The following is a 23,880-nucleotide window of genomic DNA, read 5'->3' on the forward strand; positions in this document are numbered from 1 at the left end:
CTGGGTACACAGTACACCAAAATATTTTTTACATCTTATAAGATTTTCAAAATGTAATAGACCACAAACATGAGGATAAAAAAATCCTAGATTTAACCGTTTTGCACCTATAGTGTGTGGTGTGCCGTAATGTGTCAAAGACGGCACACCATACGCAAACAGATTTTCAACAAGAGTCCCAACTGTAAATGCGGGAATCAATAAGCAGAATTAGCTGACGATATGCAGAAAGAAATTTCAATGATATTATTTGTAATGATTTTCACAGAAAATTCAAGGTAAAAAAGAAAAGGGTTTGGGTGATGTCCTGGAGACAGCGGGAACATGGTCCATCTTTGCTGTCCACATCAACTTCAGTTTGTGCTGCGCCATGACTGCTTCCATTTTCCATCATCTCACTTTCTGATTGGATATTGTTTCGTTTCACGTGATAATCTCAAGAGCGTGCATGAGTTTGTTCTCGGGGTTCCCCCACACATCAGGATTTCTGATCGTAAATATTTTAATATTATTCTGATAGTTTAATATATATGATTCACGATCGGGGTGGCTCCGACATTCTTCCGATCAGGTTCGGACACTCTTAACAAACTTCACACCAAGGGAAAATCTGATAAAATAATCTGTAGAACCAAAATAATCGGGACACAGCTAGGGAAAATCGGCCCCAAATCAGCACGAATATCTTTTGGTGTGTACCCAGCGAATGACTCAGACTCGAAAACTAGAGAGGTGAACTAATCAATACCTGTAGCATGAATATGTTGTAGGCTACACGAGGACTGACTCAAGAGGTAAGCTAGTTTCAGTCAGTTTTTTGTGCAGGTTTCAGAGCTTATCTGAAATAGAAGAAATAATGAAATATTTTTGTTTCTCATGACTTGTACTTGACTGCATTATCATCTATGTCTTGTTAGAAAAGTCATAGTTGTTTGAATAAGTGGTCATTCTGGGAGAATGTGTGAAATAACACGTAATCCTATTCAAATTTACCAAAAGAACAAAATGACTCGAAAAAAGATTAGTTGATTTTGATTAGCGTGATTCAAAGATCCGAATCAGAAAATGATCCGAACTTCCCATCACAAGTGCGTATTATAGTTTGTCTTTTGTTGGATTTGGTTGATAACTGGCTTTCACCACTAGAGAGCGTTGTCGTTAGCTGAGCTTGAGTCCATCATCTCCGTCTTTGTTTCACATTTATTCACATCTAATAAAATCTGCACAGATGCACTTTGTCATTATAAAATAAGCTTTTTTGAAAATACAACGTATATTAAATACATAATTTACATTTACAGACCATATAAATACGAAAATATTTAACAAAATGTTGTTACACAGATATATCAAAACCTGATGGTCATAATAACTGCTGTTGTAACCATGCAGCTTTATTACTTTTTCATTTGGTGATGTTGAAAGAGATTTGCATTTATGGATGCACATTACAAAATGATATCATTATTAGGCTTATTTAATGATGAATTAGTCCTGGATGATTTTCCTAAATTACAGAGTTAATCAGGGAAGAACTGAACAGCTGCGTTTGGCATCTTATCCCCCTTTCTCATCTCCCCCACACGCAGACATGCACAGTGCTTCTTTAAAGGGATAGTTCACCCAAAAATGAAAACTCTGTTATCATTTACTCAGCATTTGCTTACAGCAAAGCACATACAGCAGGGCAAGTAACCAAAACAATATACAGTACAGGTTAGCTGAAAGAAGAATACAATTCATGAAATGTAAATATAATAATGATATCATCTAAGCCGATGTAACAAATTTACATAATTATTACATGTTCACGGTTTAATAAAACTGTACACCATTTTCTAGCATTTAATCATTTATTGTCGAATCACCACGTGATTAGTCTGCCAGTGGCTCGCGCTCAGGATCCGCGCAATGCGTGATTTGTAACGGATCAGACTGAGGCGATTTCACATGAACCACGTTTAGGAAGTCGAAAGACAGTTTAAATGCGGTTTAGTCTTGTGGTTTTGTGTTTCTATAAAGTGTCTTGAGGGAAATGTGTTTTGCCAGCACATTGGATAGAAAATATGTAACTGCGTACATTAGACCTGGGCTGTATAATTAATTAAATAATAGGTTTTTAAAGGTTAGCGTTACATTGAATTCGCTAATATGTGTAAGTTACATCTCTCCTTCAGTTACAGTCGATTCAAGATAATGCGTGCATAGCGTTAACATTTAATTTTTGTGGGGACGAGCCGAGTAGCTCTATAACTTTTGCCACAGTTTACATTTTTTCAACAGTTTGTCAGATGTAGTAAACGTCAGTTGTGAGGCCCGCAAATAAGAAAGAGCGCGCATTTATCTCGCAGGTCGACATACAGTGAATGGCCATTTATAGAATGGGCTAAGGCAATGCCAAAACATGTAGTACAGTTTTCAGTTTATTAATCGCATTTCATGAATAAAAATAATATTTTTTTGTACAGTTTCCTTTCTCTTTAACACATTATTTCATCAAAACGTTTTTGGGGACGATAATAGCCAAAAACAAACGTATCTCAGTCATGATCTGGTCTGGACATCTGGGCTGAAATACAGTAGCCTATGGTTTTTAGTCAGGGACAGAGGGAGGGAGAGTAAAGTGTTACGTTAATGGCGGTTGATGCCCTCCCCTCGCCAAATCTCCGCTGAGATGGTGACGCTCCTTCAAAACTCCAATCTCACGGCGGCGGGTGCAGACTTGAGTCATCTGAAGGCTCATAACTTTACCAAATCGTATATAGCCTATTTGCAAATGAGCTCAATGGCTACTCTAGTCAGTAGAATAAGCACAATATAGATATAGTTGAAACAGGAAAAGAAAAAGAGGAACACAAAACAATGTTTAACACATAAGACGTAATCGCTGTGAAGCTGTGAGAGTTACGCATTATATGTGCGCACTGCTGGTGCCAGACGCGCGTTTCCAGCCCGCGCTGGTGATGCGATGCCCCGCAACCACAGCGGTGATGAGGGCGGTACTGGTCTCTGGATGAGAACCTCTCAGCATTATGGAATGAAAGATGTTGAAGCCGGTCGTGGGACGATGAACAACGCGACCAAGACAGTCGACAGTTCGCTGTCGGCGCCCGGCACAACAGGTGCAGGAGGCTTGGAGAACCAGAGGAGTAAGCAGGGCGCCCGGCTCAGCCTGCTCGGCAAACCGCTCACCTACAGCGCGCAAAGCGGACGGAGAAACGCACGCTACAGGAAGCTCCAGAACTACCTCTACAATGTCCTGGAGCGACCGCGTGCCTGGGCATTTGTCTACCATGCATTTGTGTAAGTGATAATGTTTTGTTTTTACTCAATTTACATCATGAATATACACTTGCGAAGCTGGAGTTCACCTGTTACTCTGCAGAGAATTGCCGTTGTTTCGTACATATTCCGTATATATTGCGTCCAATAGGCTATATGATTTACACGAAAATATGTGCATTTGATTTAGTGCAGCATGTTTGCAACTCCTCAATTTTAGCATTTTTATGCATCACATTCCCTGAAGCAAGCACATGGATCTTGATTGTAATACATTGTTCAAAATTCATATGCCATTTGAAGCAGTAACACGTGTTTGGAAATCATCTTCAGCACTAATAATAAAGTATAAATACATGATAGCTGTAAATAATTCAGTTTTTTTGTTGTAATAAACACTGTCAAGGTATACGTTAGACTGGTGCTTTCTCAACAAGTTAGTCAGAGGTGTCTGATCACTCATTAAATATGCAGCAATGGGCTTTTATAGGCCATTTATCATACTGTACCTGTAGAATGATCTATGATAGGGTTTGCGTTATTATGATGTTAAATTGCTGTTGACGTTACTTATGATCATGCACTTTTAGAGATTACGTTTTCTGTAAGAGATGCTCTTTATATGACATCATATTAAATGAAATTGCACCCATTCTGACACATTTTAACATTTTGTAAGAAGCGTTTGCATAGGGAGGAAGCCAAGCTGTCGTATTGTAAGACTGAAGCGTTTTGCTGCGCTTGTGAGACAGGATGTTGTTGTTTTATTTGTGCTGAGAGCACAGCTGAGGTCGTTGGGGTTAAGTTGTTACATCTGCAAGTAACGCATTGTCCCATACTCAGAAACATCACAGAATCAGCACACTGAGACTGTGCTGTTGGTAAGAAAAAATGTAAAACAAGCAAAAAAGAACATTTTTTTATATGCTTTTTTTTCAGTTATTTTTTTTTTTGCTCGGTGGCCCTTGATTTACATGATTTTAATTGGGCATTGCATAAAAATATGGAGACCATAATTCATTCTCAAAATTTAGTTTGCGTATATAGAAAATCAGAGTGTAATGAGCTGTAAATTTGTTGAGAAGTTTATTCGTGATAGAAATCAACACAGTCCTTTTAGACAGATGATTATACCTTAAAAACAATATCCTAAGAGGACAGTCTGTTCCCAAATATCTTAGGTAATTGTCTAACCTTATTACTACTGTGCAAAGCATTTAACTCCTGCATCAAAATCTAAAAACAATCTTGGAATGCAACAATATTTGGAATGGAATGCAAACATTTTTTATCAATATAAGATTATGAAGTAATTCCCGTTTTGTGCCAGTGGATTATTGTATAGGCTTGGTCAATTTTTGCATTTTTATTTAAACAAATGTAAATGCATGTGGATGTTCAAGCAACATATGCAAATGTTATCTCTCCCAAAATAAAAGCAAATGCAGTTTTTCCAAAAATGCTGACTTAGCTTTCTCTCCCTTTGCGATCGTTAAGTTTTGAAAACTTAAAGCCGATAATAAAATGACATAACATCTCTTGACTTTTGTACTGCAATACCAATGTGTGATTAAATATAAAGTGGTCAGCGTGTCAAATGATGAGTTTCTAATAATCTTTATAATAGCCTTAAAAGCATTGGATCCTCAACTTATTTCATTAAAGGGAGCTGCTTTGCCTAAAACTTTGCGAAGGATATGTGTCAAATTATGAGTTTCTAATAATCTTTATAATAATCTTAAAAACACAGTTTCAGCAAAAATGTTAATTGTGTAATGGTTTGTGCAAAAGCCATATTAGCTCAAATATAGTACTAATATAGTACTTTACTATATATCCCATGTGGGACTACAATGCAATATGCTTTGTTATGATGATTTTCTGTTCAATGGGTTCTGTAAATGGACAGGGTTTTCAATGGTCATATATCAATAACTCCCAGTTGTCTGCTCATCCCAGTGAATGTTTTTACAGCATCAAAGCAAACTCATTTATTTCTTTGTGATGAGCAGACTGCAGGTGAGCATATTTCACCAAGGTTAAAGCTTATGTGCTGCTTTAGAGCCACACGTCATTGAAGGAAGAGTTTACAGTACATGTATGTTTACTGTATAAACTTTCATGTTAAGATTAAGTTTTATGTGTGTTGTTTCACAGCCCCAAGTTATCTACATATGTGTATAAAACAGTAATTGTTCTATGGATGAACAGTTCTCTGTTCTTTTCATTTAAATGATTTGAATGTGTTCCTCTAATCTAATCTCTCCATTCTAAACATGAGGGTTTAAAATCCTGTGCAATGATTTGTCATCAGCACAATATGTAGTCTAACATACTGTAGAAACACATTTTATGACCTTGTTTACTTTTCTTTATCACCTCAGAAATCACATACGTTCTTCGAAAATGAAAAAAAAGGAAATTGAACAGTAGATGAGCACTGTCATAATAATCTGTATAGGCACGTCATACTGTATTATGAGAATAGAGAATGTTGAGAATCTGCTTTCACAGAAGTTCACAGAGTTCGCTATTCACATTTCCTAACTGTGTTCCATTTAATGATTTAGAAAACAAGATGCTCTCCTTAGATGGCTCAGATTGGCGGCGTTATTGAGGGTGATTTGTACCATGCGCTGTGACGATGGCTTTTAAATTGTAACAAAATATTTCACCATTCCCACCTGTAATGGTCTCTTGCCTCAGCTGTGACACAGACAGAAAGAAAGAGCCTCTTGTTCCTCGTGTGCAGGAAGGTGCTCTCTTTTACCACTGACCCGCTTAGACAGGCAGAATTGATATACTGTATATAAGAACCAGCCAACTAACAACAGATTTTTCTACTTCAGCTTAAGATGTCTGTTTGGATTTAATAATATATTTTAAATACGAATAAAAAGACGTCTTGTTCTATTTTTATAATGCTGAATCAATACTGATATTAATGACTTTTTTTATTTGATTGTGTCCCAGGTCTGCTTAAAGTAGAGTCTATATCAATGTTTCCCAATCCCGGTCCTACAGGACCCCCTCCCAGAGTGTTTTAGATATCTCCTTATTTAACGCACCTGATTTAACTCATCAGCTTGTTAAGGAGATGTGTTTACCATTTTGGAAGGAGGCTGATAAGTTGAATCAGGTGTTTTTAATAAGGAGACATCTAAAAGTTTCTGGGAGGGGGTCCTCAAAGACCAGGATTGGAAAGCACTCTAGATGTTTAGTTTAAAGCGTGCTTTTATTTTATTGCTAGTTTAATTCATTACTCTTTGATGAAGAAGACCATTGACACATTGGGCACTCGGCACAGGTCCAGTCATGTACAGTCCATAGAGTTCCCGTCATTGTCGTAGTTAAAACGGAAGCTGTTATTGCTCACGGTTGTAAGGTAAATGGAAAAGAGTTGGCTCTCACTTAATGGAAAAAGGTTTTAGACAAACTTAAACAGATTACAGATCTTAAAAAGTGTAAAGAGGAGGCAATAAACAGGGTGTCATATCTGTGTTCCAGTAGGAATATGAATGGTGGGGGGAAAGGTGTTTGAAAAGAACACTGTTTCATCATCTTATGGGCTTTTGACACAAGGCAGACCCCGAGGATGAGCCGCAGCCCTCAGAGCGCTGTTTGAACATGTTGATCTGGTACTGAGAGAGTGTACATCATAGATCCAAGCATTTGGACACTTCTACTATGCATCATTGTTGCAAATGGGTAAATTGAGCATTGAAGATCTCAGCATCTATTGTTTTTGAAGTATCCTTGTTGTCACTAAACTTGAAGCATTTAAGGAATGTAATTTCTTGAATGTGTTTCTTATATTTAATAACAGAGCAACCAGTAGCCGTTGGATGGTGAATCAATAGAAGCCTTGTTGACTGCAGTTTACAAATAGTTTGTAATTCTATTCAGATGATTTAATAATTGATTGACTGGGTGCAGGGTACAGTAGTAAAATTTATAAAGAGGTGTTGTGTGTTAGTTTCAGTTGCTGACAGGGGGTGACTGATTGAGGCAGCCGTCTTCCCCTAATAGCAAGCTTTGCAATATAAGTAGTCTGTGTGGCTGGGCATAACCCAAAGGGGCTTCCCTGTCTAGTAGTGCCCAATGAAACAAATGTGAAATGAGTAATTGCCTTGCCAGGAAATGCATGTGCACACTTCATCCCTTACCATTCTCTTTATTTCATTTTGCTTGTCAGCATGACCGTGTTACCCTGATCAACCAGTATAGAATATAGTATAATATAGATATGTGTGTTTGTATGCTGGTTTACTTCTTGTTTAACAATGGATTTCACTGATTACAACAAATGCCTAACGTTGACTTGAAAAACTTGACATGGTTTACTGAATCATTTCTGGTATTTGCCTCCCACATACGGTAGCCTGCATTAGCATAAAACTTAATCTCTGTTAAGTATTTCTGTCTTTAGACTGTAAACAATAATTGAAAACAAGGTTAGGGAAATGTGTCTGTATTGTAATAGAAACCATTTCTGAGAAGCTATGTGATCTGCTTTGTGTTGAATGAATTGAGCTCTCTGTCTGTCTTGGATGAATGAGCATCTCTATAGTCATGTGCTACATTTTGTGCAAGTAATTGAATTTAGACCTACATATAAAGTACCTTGTCTATTGATGAGTTAAGTCTTAAAGGGCCATAGTTGCATGTTATTTGTTTAACCTGAAGAGTTTAGAAGTAAAACGCGATTTGACGCAAAAGTGTTCGAAGAACGTATATTTAAGGCTGTCACGATTATGAAATTTGGCTGATGGTTAATTACCTAATAAATTGTGACGATTATGGCGATTAATTGCCTGTTTTAGGGCTTTGACAATTATAAGCATTATTTGCCTATTTTATTGCTATGACATTTAATTCTCATTTTTTTTTCTTTGTTTATGAAATAATTTTCACATATTGTTGTGTTTATTAAATTTAAATCTTTTGCAAGGTTTACCTGGCAGTAAATATTAATACACATGACACATATTTAAAAGTAATCTGATACTGTCTCATTTTTTACAGGCGCTGCAGCTCCCCCTTGTGTTTTTAGAGAGAGGTGCAATCATTGGGGTGATCTGAAATCATCACGATGAGGTTAAACAATCGCGATGAGACGATTATTTAATCATTGTGACAGCTCTACGTGTAGTGTGTCGAAACATTCGGTTACAAAAAGTTGGCTTTTAGGGGCTTTTGCATTTGAACTCTGTTAATGTATAATAGTAAAATAAATGTAGTTTCATCAAATTAGTTTGTGAAATGTTAGTACTGGAACTATGTTAAATCAAATGTCAAACTCATTTGGCTCTTGCTGTAGTAAGCTGGGAAGAATAAAAGCAAGCTCATCAAGCCTTTATTGAAGTTTAAAGATTCTGTTTTTGTTGTGGTACTGCGCATGTCTCCTTTGAAGTTTTGGCATGTTTGCACATGTGTTAGTGGCTAATGAAATAAATTGAACTATGCTAATTTTTCCATCTGCCATCAGACATATGAGAGACAGCTTATTTGTTCTCGTGGGTGTGATCCATTCAGATATCTGATATACCACTGTTGGATAAAAGAAGGCAGCTGAAGCTGGAAGATCAGCATCTGAAAAATTATCTGCAATTAATCTTTTTACTGTCTTTAATAGATCAAAATCAGTCCCGAGAGGGGAATTTTAGGGCCCTATAAAATCCGTTTTATTTTTTCTCAAATTCCGTTTTGTCCGTTTTAATTTTTGCAAATTCCGTTTTATCCGTTTTTATTTTTGGAAAAAAGGTTTTACCCTTTACTTTTATTTTAGTCACAAAAAGAGTGTACCTTTGATGTTAATGATTACAATGTAAATGATTTGGGGGAAAAACGGGATAACACGATTAATGACTGTAAAACATGCATTTACACACGCACACACGCACGCGCACACACACACACACACAAACACACACAAACACAACTCAATTCAATGCATTGTTTATTGTTGTTGCAGAAAGCTACAACAAGGTGTCAAAGCAGTGGTGCCTTCAGAAGTGCCTTAAACACATCGGTCCAGCGGAACGCGATCCATAGTTTAAACACAATCGCTTGAAATGCAAGAGTCGTGGAGAGCCGCTTCGCCATGGTTTCAGTGTTTTGAAGGGGTTCTGAAACGACAGGAGGGGGTGTTTCCCCCAGATTTACTTCCCGGTCCGCATTTCCTCCAGACATACGTTCTTCTCCCACACAAAAACAGAATTTTATTCAAAATAACACTAGATTCCGTGTTAATTTGCCAATTCCTCGATTTCGTCCGCGATTCCGTGATCGCGGAAATTATAGGGCCCTAGAATTTTTTTAATTGCAACCAAAAACCAGAGATTTCTGTGTGAAATGAAAATCGTGCTGTTTCGAGTATATGGGAACAGTGGGAAATATATCACTAAATAAATATGCTTGGGAACTTCTCAAAGCAGAACTGTACTGTATGTGTGCCTCCATAAATTGAGTTTTAGAGTCTGGAGGAACTAGTTATTATTTCTTACCTGTTTGACTTTGTCTGAATAGTGGCTGCTCCAATTATTATTACTACAGGACTAATGGATTTGGCATCTAATCTTTGAATGATATTTAGAGCTTTGTTTAAGGCACATATTTAATGGGTGTAATTGTAGCTTAACTGGTAGAGCATTGGCTGTTTGATTTTCAAGGAACACACATACTGATAAAAAATATCCACTGTTCCAAGGACAGATGTACTATTATCATTTTTGTCCATTCATTTTTGGTCTATTATTATTGTATGATATTTAATGTTTACTTAGCCCTAAATGGCACATAAAAACAAACCAGCTGTCAGATGATCTGTTATGGTCTAAGTGAGTAGTTATAGGCCTGAATATACTGCATTGTGCGCCAGACCTGAAGCAATGGTGAACATAGATTTAAGTAGATATTAAAATACAAAGGCTAACATAGCTTTTTGGAGTTAGAGTTAAATTTCCAGGCCCTGTAAGTGGAGTATCCATGGTTGAACTCCCACACTAACATGCTAACAGCTCTTTCACTTCAACTCTCTGTTCTGAGAAACACCAGGCATTTCTCAAGCTGATAATCTCACACTCCTCAAGCCAAACAAATCCAACTCATATCTTTCTTCTGAAAACGTGGCAAGTTAGAACAACCAAATTTCTCATTCGATAAGCTGTGACCTCTCTAGCAAAGCTTCGTAGGCTGTGATCAGCGATGCACTGTTGAAAACACCACTGGACCCAGTGAATGTACTAACAGAGGTCTTCACAAAAACCTCAAACCTTACTGGACCGATACTGATGTACACACACAGTTCTGTGAATCTGTTATTTTCAGAGGAAAGTGTGTGTGTGTGTGTTGTTAGATTTATGTGTACTTAGAGAAGCACTGGAAGGCACAGCTATATTGATACTCTGACTTCAAGCTTGCTTGATCCCTTGTAAACCTTTTGATGCCAGTACCCACAATGCCCCGATCTACATGAACACCCTTACAAGCAGACAATATTGATGGACCAAGCAACAACGCATGTTGTATTTTCTATTAGTAACCTTTTAGCTCAGAATATTGTAAATAAAATAGTAGTATAAAAATAAACACTGGGCTATATCTAAAGCCCTTTTCACACAGACATTCCGGAAAATACAAAGAAAATGCATCCTGGATTTTTCCGGGATCGTTTGATTTTTTTATTCATTCACACTGCCATGATTTGCCAGCATCTGCAAGGTCCCGGAAAGACACATGACCTGTTTAAACTCCTGCCCTCACTTCTACGCAGCATCTGAAGTTTGCATATTATTTATTATTTCTCTTGCGTGCATTGTTTATGATAAGACTGTAAAGGAGCGCATGACGTGCCGTTCTATGCTGCTCCCTGATCTCTGCTTAAATACAGTTTTCAGACATTTCTCATCATGATTGTTTATATGCATTTAAAACCCTCGTTTTGAGAAGCTGAACGTTATTGTTGGGATGACGCGCGGGCATCCTCCCAACGACACGCCCATTACGGCGTTGTTTCGGCTTCTTGTTCACACAGAGGATTTTCTGTGTATCTTACTAGGTCCTCTTTCCGGCAACGATCTCAGAAGATTTACGGGATGTGTTTGTGTTCATACAGACGCTTGTCTGGCAATTTTACGGGTATTTTCTGGGACCAAAGGTTTGTGTGAATGGGGTATAACTTAAAATTGCTACTTCACTTGTTTAGGCATTGAACCTGCAACCTTCACTCTAAAAATGACTGGGATATTTTTACCCATGCTGGGTAAATATTGGACAGAACATATGCTGGGTTAAAAATGACCCAGTGCTGGGTTAAATTGTCCCAATGTTGGGTTGTTGTTATACAACCATGGGTAAAAATAACCTAGCAGTTGGGTTAAAACAACCCAGAATTGGGTCAGTTTTAACCCAGGCCAGTGGTGCCTTCTTTCCAATATTTACCCAGCATGGGTTAGAGTTTTTGCAATAGAAAAAAAATGCAGTTGTATGTGGTTAACCAATATGCAAATGCATCCTTAAGTTATTCTGATTGCCTAAACTGATTGCCTGAACAGAGAAAGACATTGTATATTTGTTACACCTTGTTCCAAAAAAATTCTTACATGTAACATCAACATAAGACATAATGTAAAGCAATATTCCTTGTTTGCTTTACAAACAGTGTTTTTTAACCTTTACCTGATATCAAATTATTCAAAAGGCTTTTAAGGCAAAGCTTTTAAACTAGATTGCTTTTTAACAAGACATAAAGGCTGCATTCAGGCGAAGAGCTTTCTTCATTGTCTGGTCAAAAAAGCCTAACTACTGTGTAGTTGATTAATTAGGATTGAGTGACTGTTGTTTCGGGGAAAACTTCATTATACATGTAGGCTGGAGGACAGGCAGCTTTGACAAAACATGACAGCTGTTTGTTGCAATGACAAAGTGCCCTCTCATGTGAGCATGTGTGTGTAAAAGTTGTTTGTTGAACCCCTTGGGGCAAAAGCTCTATATCAGTAGTACAACATCTTACACCACTACTACACCAGAATCTCAGGGGGATTTTTTGATCTAGGAGAGATGAAATGCCAGTCTGTATTCCAGTCTAATCAACTTACCATTCTCAATTATGCTTTGAGTCTTGACCTTTAGTCATTGCTATGTTAGTGTTTTGGATTTTCTCAGCCATATGGTTTTGGATACCGACAAAATTGGGTTTGGAAATTTGGATGTGTTTGAATAAATTATGTTTGTTTGGCTCTGATGCAGCTTGTGAAATAGAATTATGGTTTTGGCAGTTTCCAGAAAATGGAAAATTGAGCATCGGAATACATTTATTGGAATATATATTCTTCACAACAGATTTATATGTGTAACTTTAATTTTCTCGTAATCCCTACAGTGTAGAACTGCATCTCTGCTTTCTACATCTTGCTAGGCCTGGGTACTCTCATTGTACCAGAGGAACTTCACATTCCTCAATCTGTTTGTGTTGGGACTGTGATAGGTTATGAGAGACGCTTGCCATGTACTCGGTTCCTTATTTGTGGCTCCCAGTCTGATTGACAGACCACCCAGTCCACCAAGCAAGCCTTCATTTGAGGACACAGTCATGACCCTAGGCCTGATTCCAGTTCCTGGTGCAAAGAGATGATTTTCCATGATAGAAACATCATTTAGATTTACAAAAATAGTCTAAATACAAATGGCAAAGCATCAAGGCCACAGTGTCTTTGACATGCAGGATAAACAATGACACATTCTTTACTGCTAATTCTGTCCTTGATGAGATCTGACATCCATTTTGTTCTTTGAAGGAACACTGTATACTTGGGTCTGTAGGAAAAACACATAAATAAAAAGTGTGAAGCATAAAAGGTTAAAGGAAGCATAAGTCTGTCATAGAGGTACCTCAGATCAGATGAAAGCGCGAGCAGGACATGGGGGTGTTTGGGGCTAGGCGAGAGGATATACTTTTTAGAGCATGACTTGAGACTGGCACAGACCAGATGCCATCTTCCTCCCAGATGCTGCCCCTGCAGGCCAACAGGAAGCCAAGTGACACTCTATAGCAGTGGCAACTTTGGCCATGCCAAGGCACTCTGGGATTGAGTGAAATGCTCCACACTATGATGAAGTTGTTTTCCTATGCTATGCCTGTAGGTGATAGTTCCTCCCCAAAATGACATCTTTCATTATTCACGTACCCATTTCTTTCTGAACTCAACTGTGACAGAAATGGTCATTAACATTACGTTATCTAAAAAAGAGGAAAGAGAAATGTCTCCTTTTGTGTTACACAGGAAAACAATGTGGCAGAGGTGGAAAAAGTAATAAATTATTGTACTCAAGTAAAAGTAAAGTTACTTTAATAATATTTTACTTAAGTAAAAGTAAAGTTACTTGTCTAAAAATCTACTCAAGTAAAAGTAAAAAGTAAAAAGTAAAAAGTAAGTCATTTTAACTTTACTCAGAGTAAAAGCCTGTCTCGTCCGTCTCCATGGTTCTTTTTGCGCGTTCCCCCGCGCATCAATCATCCGTTGCGTGTCTTTATCACCTTGCTTTTTTAAATATTTTTTTACTCAGTAACGGATATGATTTAAAATGTAGCGAAGTACAATACTTTAAATAAAACATACTTAAGTAAAAGTAAAAGTACAGATTTTAAAAACTACTCAAAAAAGTTAAAGTACACAAAAAAACTACTCAATTACAGTAACGTGAGTAAATGTAATTCGTTACTTTCCACCTCTGCAATGTGGTATAAAAATGTCACCATTTTAGTTGAAACATAATTTAGGCAGTTAAGGTTGAACTAAATTACTTGTAACAAATTAAAAAAGTGCATATGGGATTGAAAATTTCTGCAGGTGATTTACTGACAAAGTGGACATAGAGGGGCATTTCCATAATGATCAACCCAGTTTAAGATTTTTAGGGCCTTAAATAATGGTGCAAAAACCAGTAAATTGACAAACGCAAACCTTAAGAAATCACATTGCGTGATTCATTTAAATACCGTCATCCAATAAATTTTGCATCTGAAAAAGAAAATCCTACAGATGCATATGCAGTAAGGTCAGTCACCTAAACAACTATAGCCGCGAAAAAAATATTGTTTTATTTACATTTATTTGTAGAAAACTAAAAACCGGACAAACTAACGAAAAGATAAAAAAATGAATTTTTTTTAGAAACCAATGCATAAAATGACATGAAAAGATGCACTGAACTGGAAGGACTGACTGTCATATGCATGCAAAATTGGAATTTAGCATATGTATTGCACGACTTTTCACACTGCGTGCTATTTACAGACATTAAACACACTCATGAGAATGTGTGGCTGCTAAGAGTATACAGTTATTAGAGTTTATATATAGAATACAGTTATATAAGTTTCAGAGAATAGAACTGGAAAATATCTGTTAGCATAACGTTTGTGGTTTTTAATCGAGTTTGTTTGTGTTTAACAGATATCTATTAGGAAATGTCATTGGTGTTATAACTCTACCATAAACTGGTGTGTGTAACCATAAATTACGGCAACATGAATCAATGTAGGGCTGCCACTAACAACTATTTTATAACAACTAATATATCGACTAATTTATTGATTAATCAATTATCCTAAAGAGATAAATCACGGATAATTAGCAAACTTCAGACGCTGTGGAAAAACCCAGTATGCAGGACTTTAAATACTTTGCGTGTCTTTATAGGATCTTTACGGTATGAGTGTATGCGCACAGATAATGTAATGCATAGGTAAAATAATACAATGTATAGTGTTATAAATCTACATTAAAACAAAAATGAAAATATAAAAGACTTTAGAGGATTTACGATGCTGATGACAGTTGTAATCAAAGTCTTGTGAAGAGTTACGGTAGGTTACATTAAGCCTAACATAAACAAACGCAGGCACAGATCAATCAAAACAATCAATTCCAGTCCTTGCGACCCTTTTCTTTAAAAAGAACAGCAGATTTTAAATGTTCTGCCTAAAAGGATGAGTTAATTCACAAAAAAAACCCCACAATGCTCATGCATCGAGCTGTTACTGCTGTGATATGCTAACGAAACCTTACCCACCAAGTTTACAAACCAGCCTTTTATTACAAGCTAATCTGAAGTACTCCCAAACTTTAGACCCCTTCGGCCTTTGAAAACTTTTGCAAACTAACTAGTTTGACATTGCACTCGACCCTGATTCATCCATCATCTTTGAAAACGGCAACTGTTGGAGACAGCGATAGACATGTTCGCGCCTACTAGTAGTATGGAGGAAACAGTTTTTTTTTCCGCATTAGAACAAAATAATTTAATCGATTAAAACTATTAATGTCGACTAATTATAATTGTTAACGCAGTCAATTTTATCCACCAATTGCTACAGCTCTAAATCAATGTAAAAAATTGTTTTAAATTGGGGTCAGAACAGATTTGTGTGAAGTGTTAATTGGAAAGGCAGATGGGCCGATTCAAGGGGTGGTTTAAAATCTGTCTGTGTGTGTGTTAGTGACAAGACTGCCAACTTATGTTATAAGCTTTTGGCTTGTTCACTCTAAAGGGGGTCGCACACCGGCCACGCAGCTCAGCGTCGCGTCGAGTCGCGTCTAGGGCAACTCGGAGGTATCGTAAACTGGAAGTGCACATTAAATAGCGCGAGCTTCGTCAGATAGCGTCTACTTTAAAATGCAAAATATACGCCAATGTTAATCGTTAATGATTTGGGACAAATATGATGTTATTTAATGTTATACTATGTGAGTGGCGCTCTGTGGCGCGACAATGATTTGAGCAACTTCCTGAGTCGTAGCTGAGCGGCGCGGACAGGCGCCACCTGTCGGCGCCGGTGTGCGTATACTCATAAAAAGCAATGTGTTCGAGTTTTTTAGAACGGCGCGGCACTGAGCTGCGCGTCCTGTGTGCAACCCCCTTAACTAAAAACCTGAATGTAACTGTGGTATAGGGTTGTTGTGTCTAAATATACAATCTGCTGTTTTGTTGTGATATTCACCCTAATTGACCTCTCACTGTCTATTATATGACTAAAATTAGGCAATAACAACACTGACTGCTCTTGATTTATTTCTTATCTTTATTACTCTTTACTAAATAATTACTGTAACTGAAAACTGAAGCTATTTTAACATCACTGACTGACTGCAAAATTCTTGTGTTTTAAAGTTACTTTGTTAATATTTATATTAATAACATTTTAAGTAAAGATGATCTTTAAGTAATGTTTAAGTTTATGCCTGCTCTCTACTAAAGCACATCAATGCCTGTGGCATAAATACACAGAACAAATGTAATTTTTCTAAACATTTGCTTGCGCTGCCACACATCAAAGGCAAATAGGGTTGTATTAGGTCTGGTAGAGAAGTCCTTCTGCCAAATGATTCTTTTCGTGTTCTCTGCACTTGTTATGACACTTCACTTCATGAGCATAAGAGCTTTATTTGAATGATTATTCTTACAGCTCCAGAGAGCACTTCAATAAGATGTAAAGTAGGAAATTTAGCACTAAGGAGGGCAGGTATGTTTTGCGGTGCATTTCGTAAGTCTCTGTAGAATAAACAGCAGATTGGCTGTGTAGTTGCTGGGTAATTTCTGGAGCGGCAGATAGGGTTGATGTTATTAGGCACCTGCCATATTCAGCTCAGCCTCTCGGGTTTGTATGATCAGCCTCCTTCAAAAGTACAAACAAACTCCTTGCTGTTTACGATATGTAATTCTTATATTTGTGCCAGCATGCCAGTCTGATGGGTGTTATCTATTGCCACATCATCATAAAATGTTTATACATTTATATCCATGATCCACTGAACTGTTAATGAAGTACTACTGCGTTTGTCTTAGCTATAAGCATATACATTATTTCTGCATGTTCCTCATCTCTCTCTCTCTTTTTCTTTCTCACACACACACACACACACACACACACACACACACACACACACACACACACACACACACACACACACACACACACACACACACACACACACACACACACACACACATGCTCACTGTAGTTCTTAGACCATATTAACTGTAACATTTGCAAATCAAAAGGGCTTTACTGCCTCCTGCCTGCTCCAGATAAAGGGTCTTAAGAAAAGGATGTCAAGTTTAACTTTTGATTATGAACCTTGAAAAAGTTATGCCCTGAAAAAACCTGAAGTACATAATAGTAAAAGTAAAGTAAAAATCACATGAATGGCTTCCAACCATTGACAGAATAACATTTACCCTTAATCTCTTTGTTCAGTCAAATGAATATTTCCAATAATAACTTGTTGGATGTTCACCGATTAATAAGGTGTAATGTAAGCAATTTACTTGTCATGAATGTCACTTTATTGACAGTCCTTGTTATCCTGAATGATTTTTACACTTTGCAACACAACAGGGAATGTTTTAGTCTATTTTCAGCTTATGACCAGAGGCTGCCAAGCTTAAAAAATGTTAAAAGAGCATCATGTATCTTGCTTGACACAAAAATGACATTTAACAGATACAGGGGTTTAACTTAAAACTTTTAAATTACTTGCTCATATTGTAAAATATTTTGTTTCAGCAATCCCAGGTTTTGTGCAGCTGTGTCCATTATGAATTTTTTGTGTGTATATAGTTTTTTTAAGACATACTGTAGCTACTGCATCTACTAGATGTTGCATCACAAAACCCAAGCTCAATTGACTCCTGCTCATTTTAAAACAGTCTTATTTAGGATCATGGAAAGGTCAAAGCTTAAAAACATCCGCTGTATCCATTCGGAATCTGAGAGGATGTACTGCAATAGAATATGTTAGGTGAAAATATAATATATCCTCCAAATGGTTTTGTATCTTGTTTGAATGCCTTGTAAATTATCCAGGAGCAAGGGTTCAGGAACGGTGTTAGCGATACAGTATGTCACCCCTTAAGATTACTTGATACATGATCAGCCTCTTAAAAATCTGATTGATGAAAGATGTTGTCGTGTGATGAATTTATCAAGAAGCATGCCAACCAGACACTTTGCACCTGTCCTAACTGACGGGCCAGATGACCCTGTCAAGCAATATTCAATATCTGATCACATGAAGTCTTATAATGCCACTGGTTTCCCACATTTTCTTTACACCCATCAAACCTCATCTTCTTCCCCAGTATGTTCTTGCTATCTTTTTCCCTTTTCATCTTTGTGGGTGTTTCTTGCCCATATGTGGTGTTTTGTAGCCAGCATATATAATTCTGCCATCTGGATTGGAGATATAAGCCTGTTAAAACCCTTATGAACACACCCTCATATAGACCTCACCAGCTAACAAGCTTTCACAATTAGTCATGTCATTAGAGAATTTGTGAGCCCTGAGCATCTGAACTTTTGTTCCTGGACAAACTGATGTCATTCTTGAGTGTTTTATTGTTGCAGAATTGCATTTAGGAGTTTTAATATTTAATGATCTTCAGTGTTTTTGTGTTTGTGTTGATGGAGGCTTCTGCTTTTTGGATCACATCATTTTAGAGATCAAGGGACCAAAACAGTGTTTTATATTGCAACGTAAAACCTTCAAGTACTAAAGTACTTTTGTTGAAATTGATTACATCATAATTTTTAAGTAAACCAACGTCCGAGATGCATGTCCATCATTTTTCAGACAAACACATTTTCAGTTATTTTAGAAAATGTCTTATATCTTTCAGCTGCTAAACAGTAAAGTTACGGGGTCCTTGTCCTTCAAGTCCAAAAAATGTGCATATATTATCCTTCTCCAAAGAAATCGGCTCCGGGATGATAAACAAAGTTTTTCCGGGGGTAATCCGAGCGGTGTTGTTGTAGAAATATCCATATTTAAAACATCCATATTTTAACCTTCCGGTAGCGCTGCCATCTTGGACTCCTCTTTATTCAGGAGAGAGTATCAGCGTAGTGTACGCACTTTTCTTAGTGACATATGACAAATACGAAGGGCGGGGGCACAGAGCAACAGCAGAGAAACCAAAGCCTAAGCACCGGCACTATACACTTCTGAACAATGGTAACCACAAAACTAATAAATAGCAAACTTTTTTAAATCTCATTAATGAATGTTTAACATGTTGAGTCTTTCTCTTCATTGAAAACCACATAAAATATCACTTAATTTAAAAACATGCTCTTGTAATGCAGGCAAATGCAAAGCATGCTGGGAAGTGGAAAGCCTCACTGTTAAAAAATGCAGCATAAAGTTAAAATAGCTTGGTTTTGCAAGTCAATTCAATATACTATTTTAAGTCTTTTAAGTCTTGGCTTGTAAAAACTTGACAGAACTTATACAATCAAGTTGAAATTGTTTAACTTATTTTTTTAAGTTAAAGGAACATAAAATATATGTTGATTTGGCAAAAATGCTGCATTTTTTTTACAGTAAACCAATCATGTTGATTTAACTGTAAACAGAAGTAAATTTGCAGTGCCAGAGTCATTCTTAGCTTACCTGGCCAATTGAATGCCATAAAACTCATCACAACCACCAAAGGTTTGCAATTATTTGCAGTGTTTGTTAAAATGAGGCTGTGGTATTGAAACGACTCTGTTTGGAAGTAAAAAATAAATTTTTTTAGTTATACGTTCTTTGAGTCACTTTATTTAAGTTTGTGGAACTCTAAATAGTGAACTCGTTGAACGCACATAAATCTTCAAGTTAGATAAACTTTTTCACAGGTTTGAGTACAGTTCACTCGTTTTAAATCAGAACATTGTCCTGTTTGGGTTTACAGTGTGTTTAGTGACAATCGTGGTAACATTTTGGCATGCTACTTAAGATGACAAAAAGAGACCCACATGACTGAAAAGCATAGAAAACGGGCTGCTTTCTAGAATTCAGTGGCTGTGTGGAGATGGAACTGGTTGGTAAGATTATACCATTCATTGTTAGAATGTAAACCAGCTTAAAGATAAACAGATATTTATAGATCAATTTAGTTTTTCCACATGCTTGTGTCTGGGTTAGAGTGTAGAGTGTTTCCTCTTTATTTGTGGTGTTTGTTAAATGTTTTATCACATTTTGTAGGTCTCAAACAATGACAAATGAACGTTTGACAGCATTAAAGAAAATGAAGTCACAAGTCACAAGTTTTTCCATCTTGAAGTAATTGCTGGATTTTGTATGTGGTGGCCAGACCGTAAAGCTGCTATGCTTTTATCCCCTCAGTCTTGCGTGTTCTTAGTCTCTCTTTCCATTTATAAATCACTTCTTTTATTTTATAATTAAGAAAAGGGCACGAGCTAATAGTATAAAGTAAACAGAACGCGCTACATTGCCTTTAGCACAGCTGTCCTCTAATTCTGTCTTGTAATAATTGAAATTCAATTACAGAACAAGATCAAAACCTCCCTTCATTGAAAGCAGCCTTCTTTGCACTTTGTCTTGCCATTATTACTATTCCCCTTTAACACTGTCAGAGGAGTGAAGCAGAGCCACAGGCCTGTCATTAGCATCACTTTACTTGAATGATGTGCTGTCTGGAGTAGATAGAAATTTTTGGCGCTAAACAGCTCTTTAAAGCAGATACAGTTTTATGTCCAGCTCTGTTTTTAACTCTACAAAAAGAGTTTCGTCATGTGCTAGATTTAAAAAAGACAGCTGATGTCTAGATGCATTAGGAAATATTTGTTGCTATAAATTAAATACACAACTCAGTACAAAAAAAGCCCTCATTAACATCTTCATAAAGCCCACAGAATTGAAAGACTCTGCATTGTTCTGTTTTTCATTATTCTGTTTGTTTGAGAATTCCAACACAGTAAAATTGGTTTAACCAATTGTGGAGAGAATGTATGCGGATTTCGTTAGACGGGTGCCAAGCATTTAAAGAGTTAAACTCATCTGATGCATAATATCTATTGTTAATATGCTGGAGGACATCCTCCTTATGGGCCTAATTAGACTTGCTGTGCATTGACGCATTTCGATTCAAGGCCACTTGTGTACAAACAAGAATGCCCTATGGCCTCTCTCCTATACACATTACATTTTAGGCCTTGAACGAAGCCACGGATGTCCACTGACATGGTTGTCTTGGAAACAAGATATTAAAGTCTAGATGAGTAATAAAGCAGTACTCTATTGCCATCAATACACACCAGCACCCGCATGCTAACACAATGTAATGAAATGACTTTGACTGCAAACACATTTTTCAGTGTGTTTATCGTAAGATTCATTCTCTGCCTTCTGTTTAATATCGAGGAAACAATCCAACATCTGGCTACAACACAGATCATTCACCATACTTTCTGATAAGATAATCAAACAGGGTTTAAAACCAGGATTTACAGAGGGCGTCAATGCTAACGCTTCTCATTTACTTTAAATGGGTGACGTCATGCGTTGCCATACTGAATTGTGGATCTGCCGGCTTGCGTCACTGGCATTGCTCGTGGCAGAAGTTGAAAATTTCTCAACTTTTTAAGCGCCAACGCAGTTGTCAGCCAATCAGATTGCCTTAAGCAACCTAGTGCAGATGCTAGCCAATTACATTTATGCAAGACCGGAAAACGCATGAAAATGTAAAAAAAAATTGATCATTGTCATGGGTAAAGCTAGAGCTACACCAGCAATCGCTAGTGCAACCAAACCGTCATCCTAGCTGTCAAAACAAAAGCCGTCTTTTTGTGTTGTATTGCAGTCCACTGTGATTAGCTGTTGTCACTATGAGGATCACGTCAGGGCCACTTTTCAGTCACACCCTCCGTCAAGTGTTAAAGCTGACGCCCTGTGTGAATCGTGCGTTAGGTTTAACTCATGCGATACAGTAGCTTTGTCTGATATGTCCATGCAGTCTTATATCACACCTGCTGACTCCAACACGCACAGCCGAATGAAGCACACATCAATTGGTGTGTCCATGGAAACTGATCCTGTCACATCTATCCAGACCAAAGCTACAAGCTGATAGGTGTTTGCTCAGTGAAATAGATTTTCACAGCTACTTTATTCTGGTTTGATGGATTGCTATTGTCATAAACACTTACCTGTAGCTGTGAATTAATTTTTTGTCATGGGGATTTAAAAAATGTTTTGTTTTATTTTGAATGTTTATGCCTAGAATGTAATGTTCATGTTGGAAGCCCTGTAACTCTTCACAGAACAGCAGTAGTTGTTCTTCTGGCATGTGGCGTGGTGGCGCCATTCATGTATTTCACATCTGTGATGCTAGATCAATATGTGATTCGTTTTTGAGTTTGTCCCTCATGCACTCATAATTTCCATATGGCAACACAAAGCCGTCAGCATTTTCTGTGGTAGAGCAGCGCTATTTAATAAATCAAGATTGCGGAGGCTGTCACAATTAACTAATCATAGAGAATGTTGATTCAGTTTACACTTATTGAATTAAAGGTATTGTTGGCCCAAAAATGATTTACAGAGCACCTATTTCATTGCTAAAACAATGTTATTTTGTGTATTTTAATATAATAAAATGTGTTTGCGTGTTTTTTGGTTAAAAAACACATTATGTTTCACATACCGTACATTTTTGTACCTCCATGTATACTTTTTTCCTCAAATGCATTGATTTTGTACAAAACACATTGAGTCCCTGATTGGCCAGCTAATCTAAACGTTGTGATTGGCCTGAATATCTCTGACATCAGCTGGAAATGTGACGCTTTTTACCATGTTTGAAAGATTCGGTCACAATGCAATGCTGACAAGAGTTAATTTAGAGGCTGTGAGTCCAAGCGGGAGGAATTGCGATAATGTCGGTCTTGTCTACGTCAACAGGCCCAGGAAGTTAACTGTTGCCTGCAATCCGTGTGTTTGTTGTAGTCCAAGAAAAGAGATTTACGTTGAAACGATAACTCGCGTCATTGTTTACTTTGGGGTATTTACCTTTTGCATATTGTTAACATGTACTTATACACACTTACACACCAAAGGAAATGTAAAATTGTGAATCGGACCATAGGTGTTCTTTAAAAACGGTATGAGTTTATTTATTCTGTTCAATACAGAAGAGATATTTTGATAAATGATGGTAAGCCCACAGTTGAAGATACCCATTGACATCCATAGTATCTGTTTTTCCTACTATGGAAGTCAATGGGTACCATCAACTGTTTTGTGACCATCATTTATCAAAATATCTTCTTTTGCGTTCAACAGAATAAAGAAACTCATTAAGGTTTAGAACAACATGAGGGTGAGTAAATTATGAGTTTTCAATTTTTTTTTGGTGAAGTATACCTTTAATGCTTTATATTCCTGATTTTGTTGTATAGTGTTGATGTCTTGCTTGTGCAATTAATGTAACATTTGCATAACTGTTTTAATGCTTTTGTGTAAAACTACAAGGAATACATTCAGGAACACAGTTCTCAGGTATTTGAAATCTTTAGCCTGGCCCGTATCTAAAGAATATAGAAGAGTTGCACTACTGCATTCATATTCTTTTACAGGTATTTTATGGTCAGATAGAGAGCTCTAAATCTTTTTTGTGTTTTATCAGTTGGCAATCCAGTAACGCTTGAAAGCAGTCAATAAAAGCAATTAGAAATGAAAACTCTTTCCCTTCTCCAATGATTTTCTAGAGGAAATAAGATGATCTGTTATGTGAGGTTAATCTACTGATTGT

General features: G+C 37.1%; 1 protein-coding gene across 9 annotated transcripts in view; it reads left to right on the forward strand.

Moving 5' to 3' along the window:
* Nucleotides 1-2,700: 2,700 nt before the first annotated feature.
* kcnq5a (potassium voltage-gated channel, KQT-like subfamily, member 5a) overlaps nucleotides 2,701-23,880 on the forward strand; it is a 166,570-nt gene continuing 145,390 nt past the window's right edge. For all 9 annotated transcript variants that reach the window (XM_065296679.1, XM_073812924.1, XM_065296681.1 and 6 more), the window contains exon 1: nucleotides 2,701-3,303. In XM_065296679.1, coding sequence (XP_065152751.1) covers nucleotides 2,969-3,303 — 335 coding nt within the window. In that variant the 5' untranslated portion in view covers nucleotides 2,701-2,968. The remainder of the gene's footprint in view (nucleotides 3,304-23,880) is intronic.

The sequence above is a fragment of the Paramisgurnus dabryanus genome, chromosome 20 (genome assembly GCF_030506205.2).
Source record: "Paramisgurnus dabryanus chromosome 20, PD_genome_1.1, whole genome shotgun sequence".
NCBI classification, from domain to species: Eukaryota; Metazoa; Chordata; class Actinopteri; order Cypriniformes; family Cobitidae; genus Paramisgurnus; species Paramisgurnus dabryanus.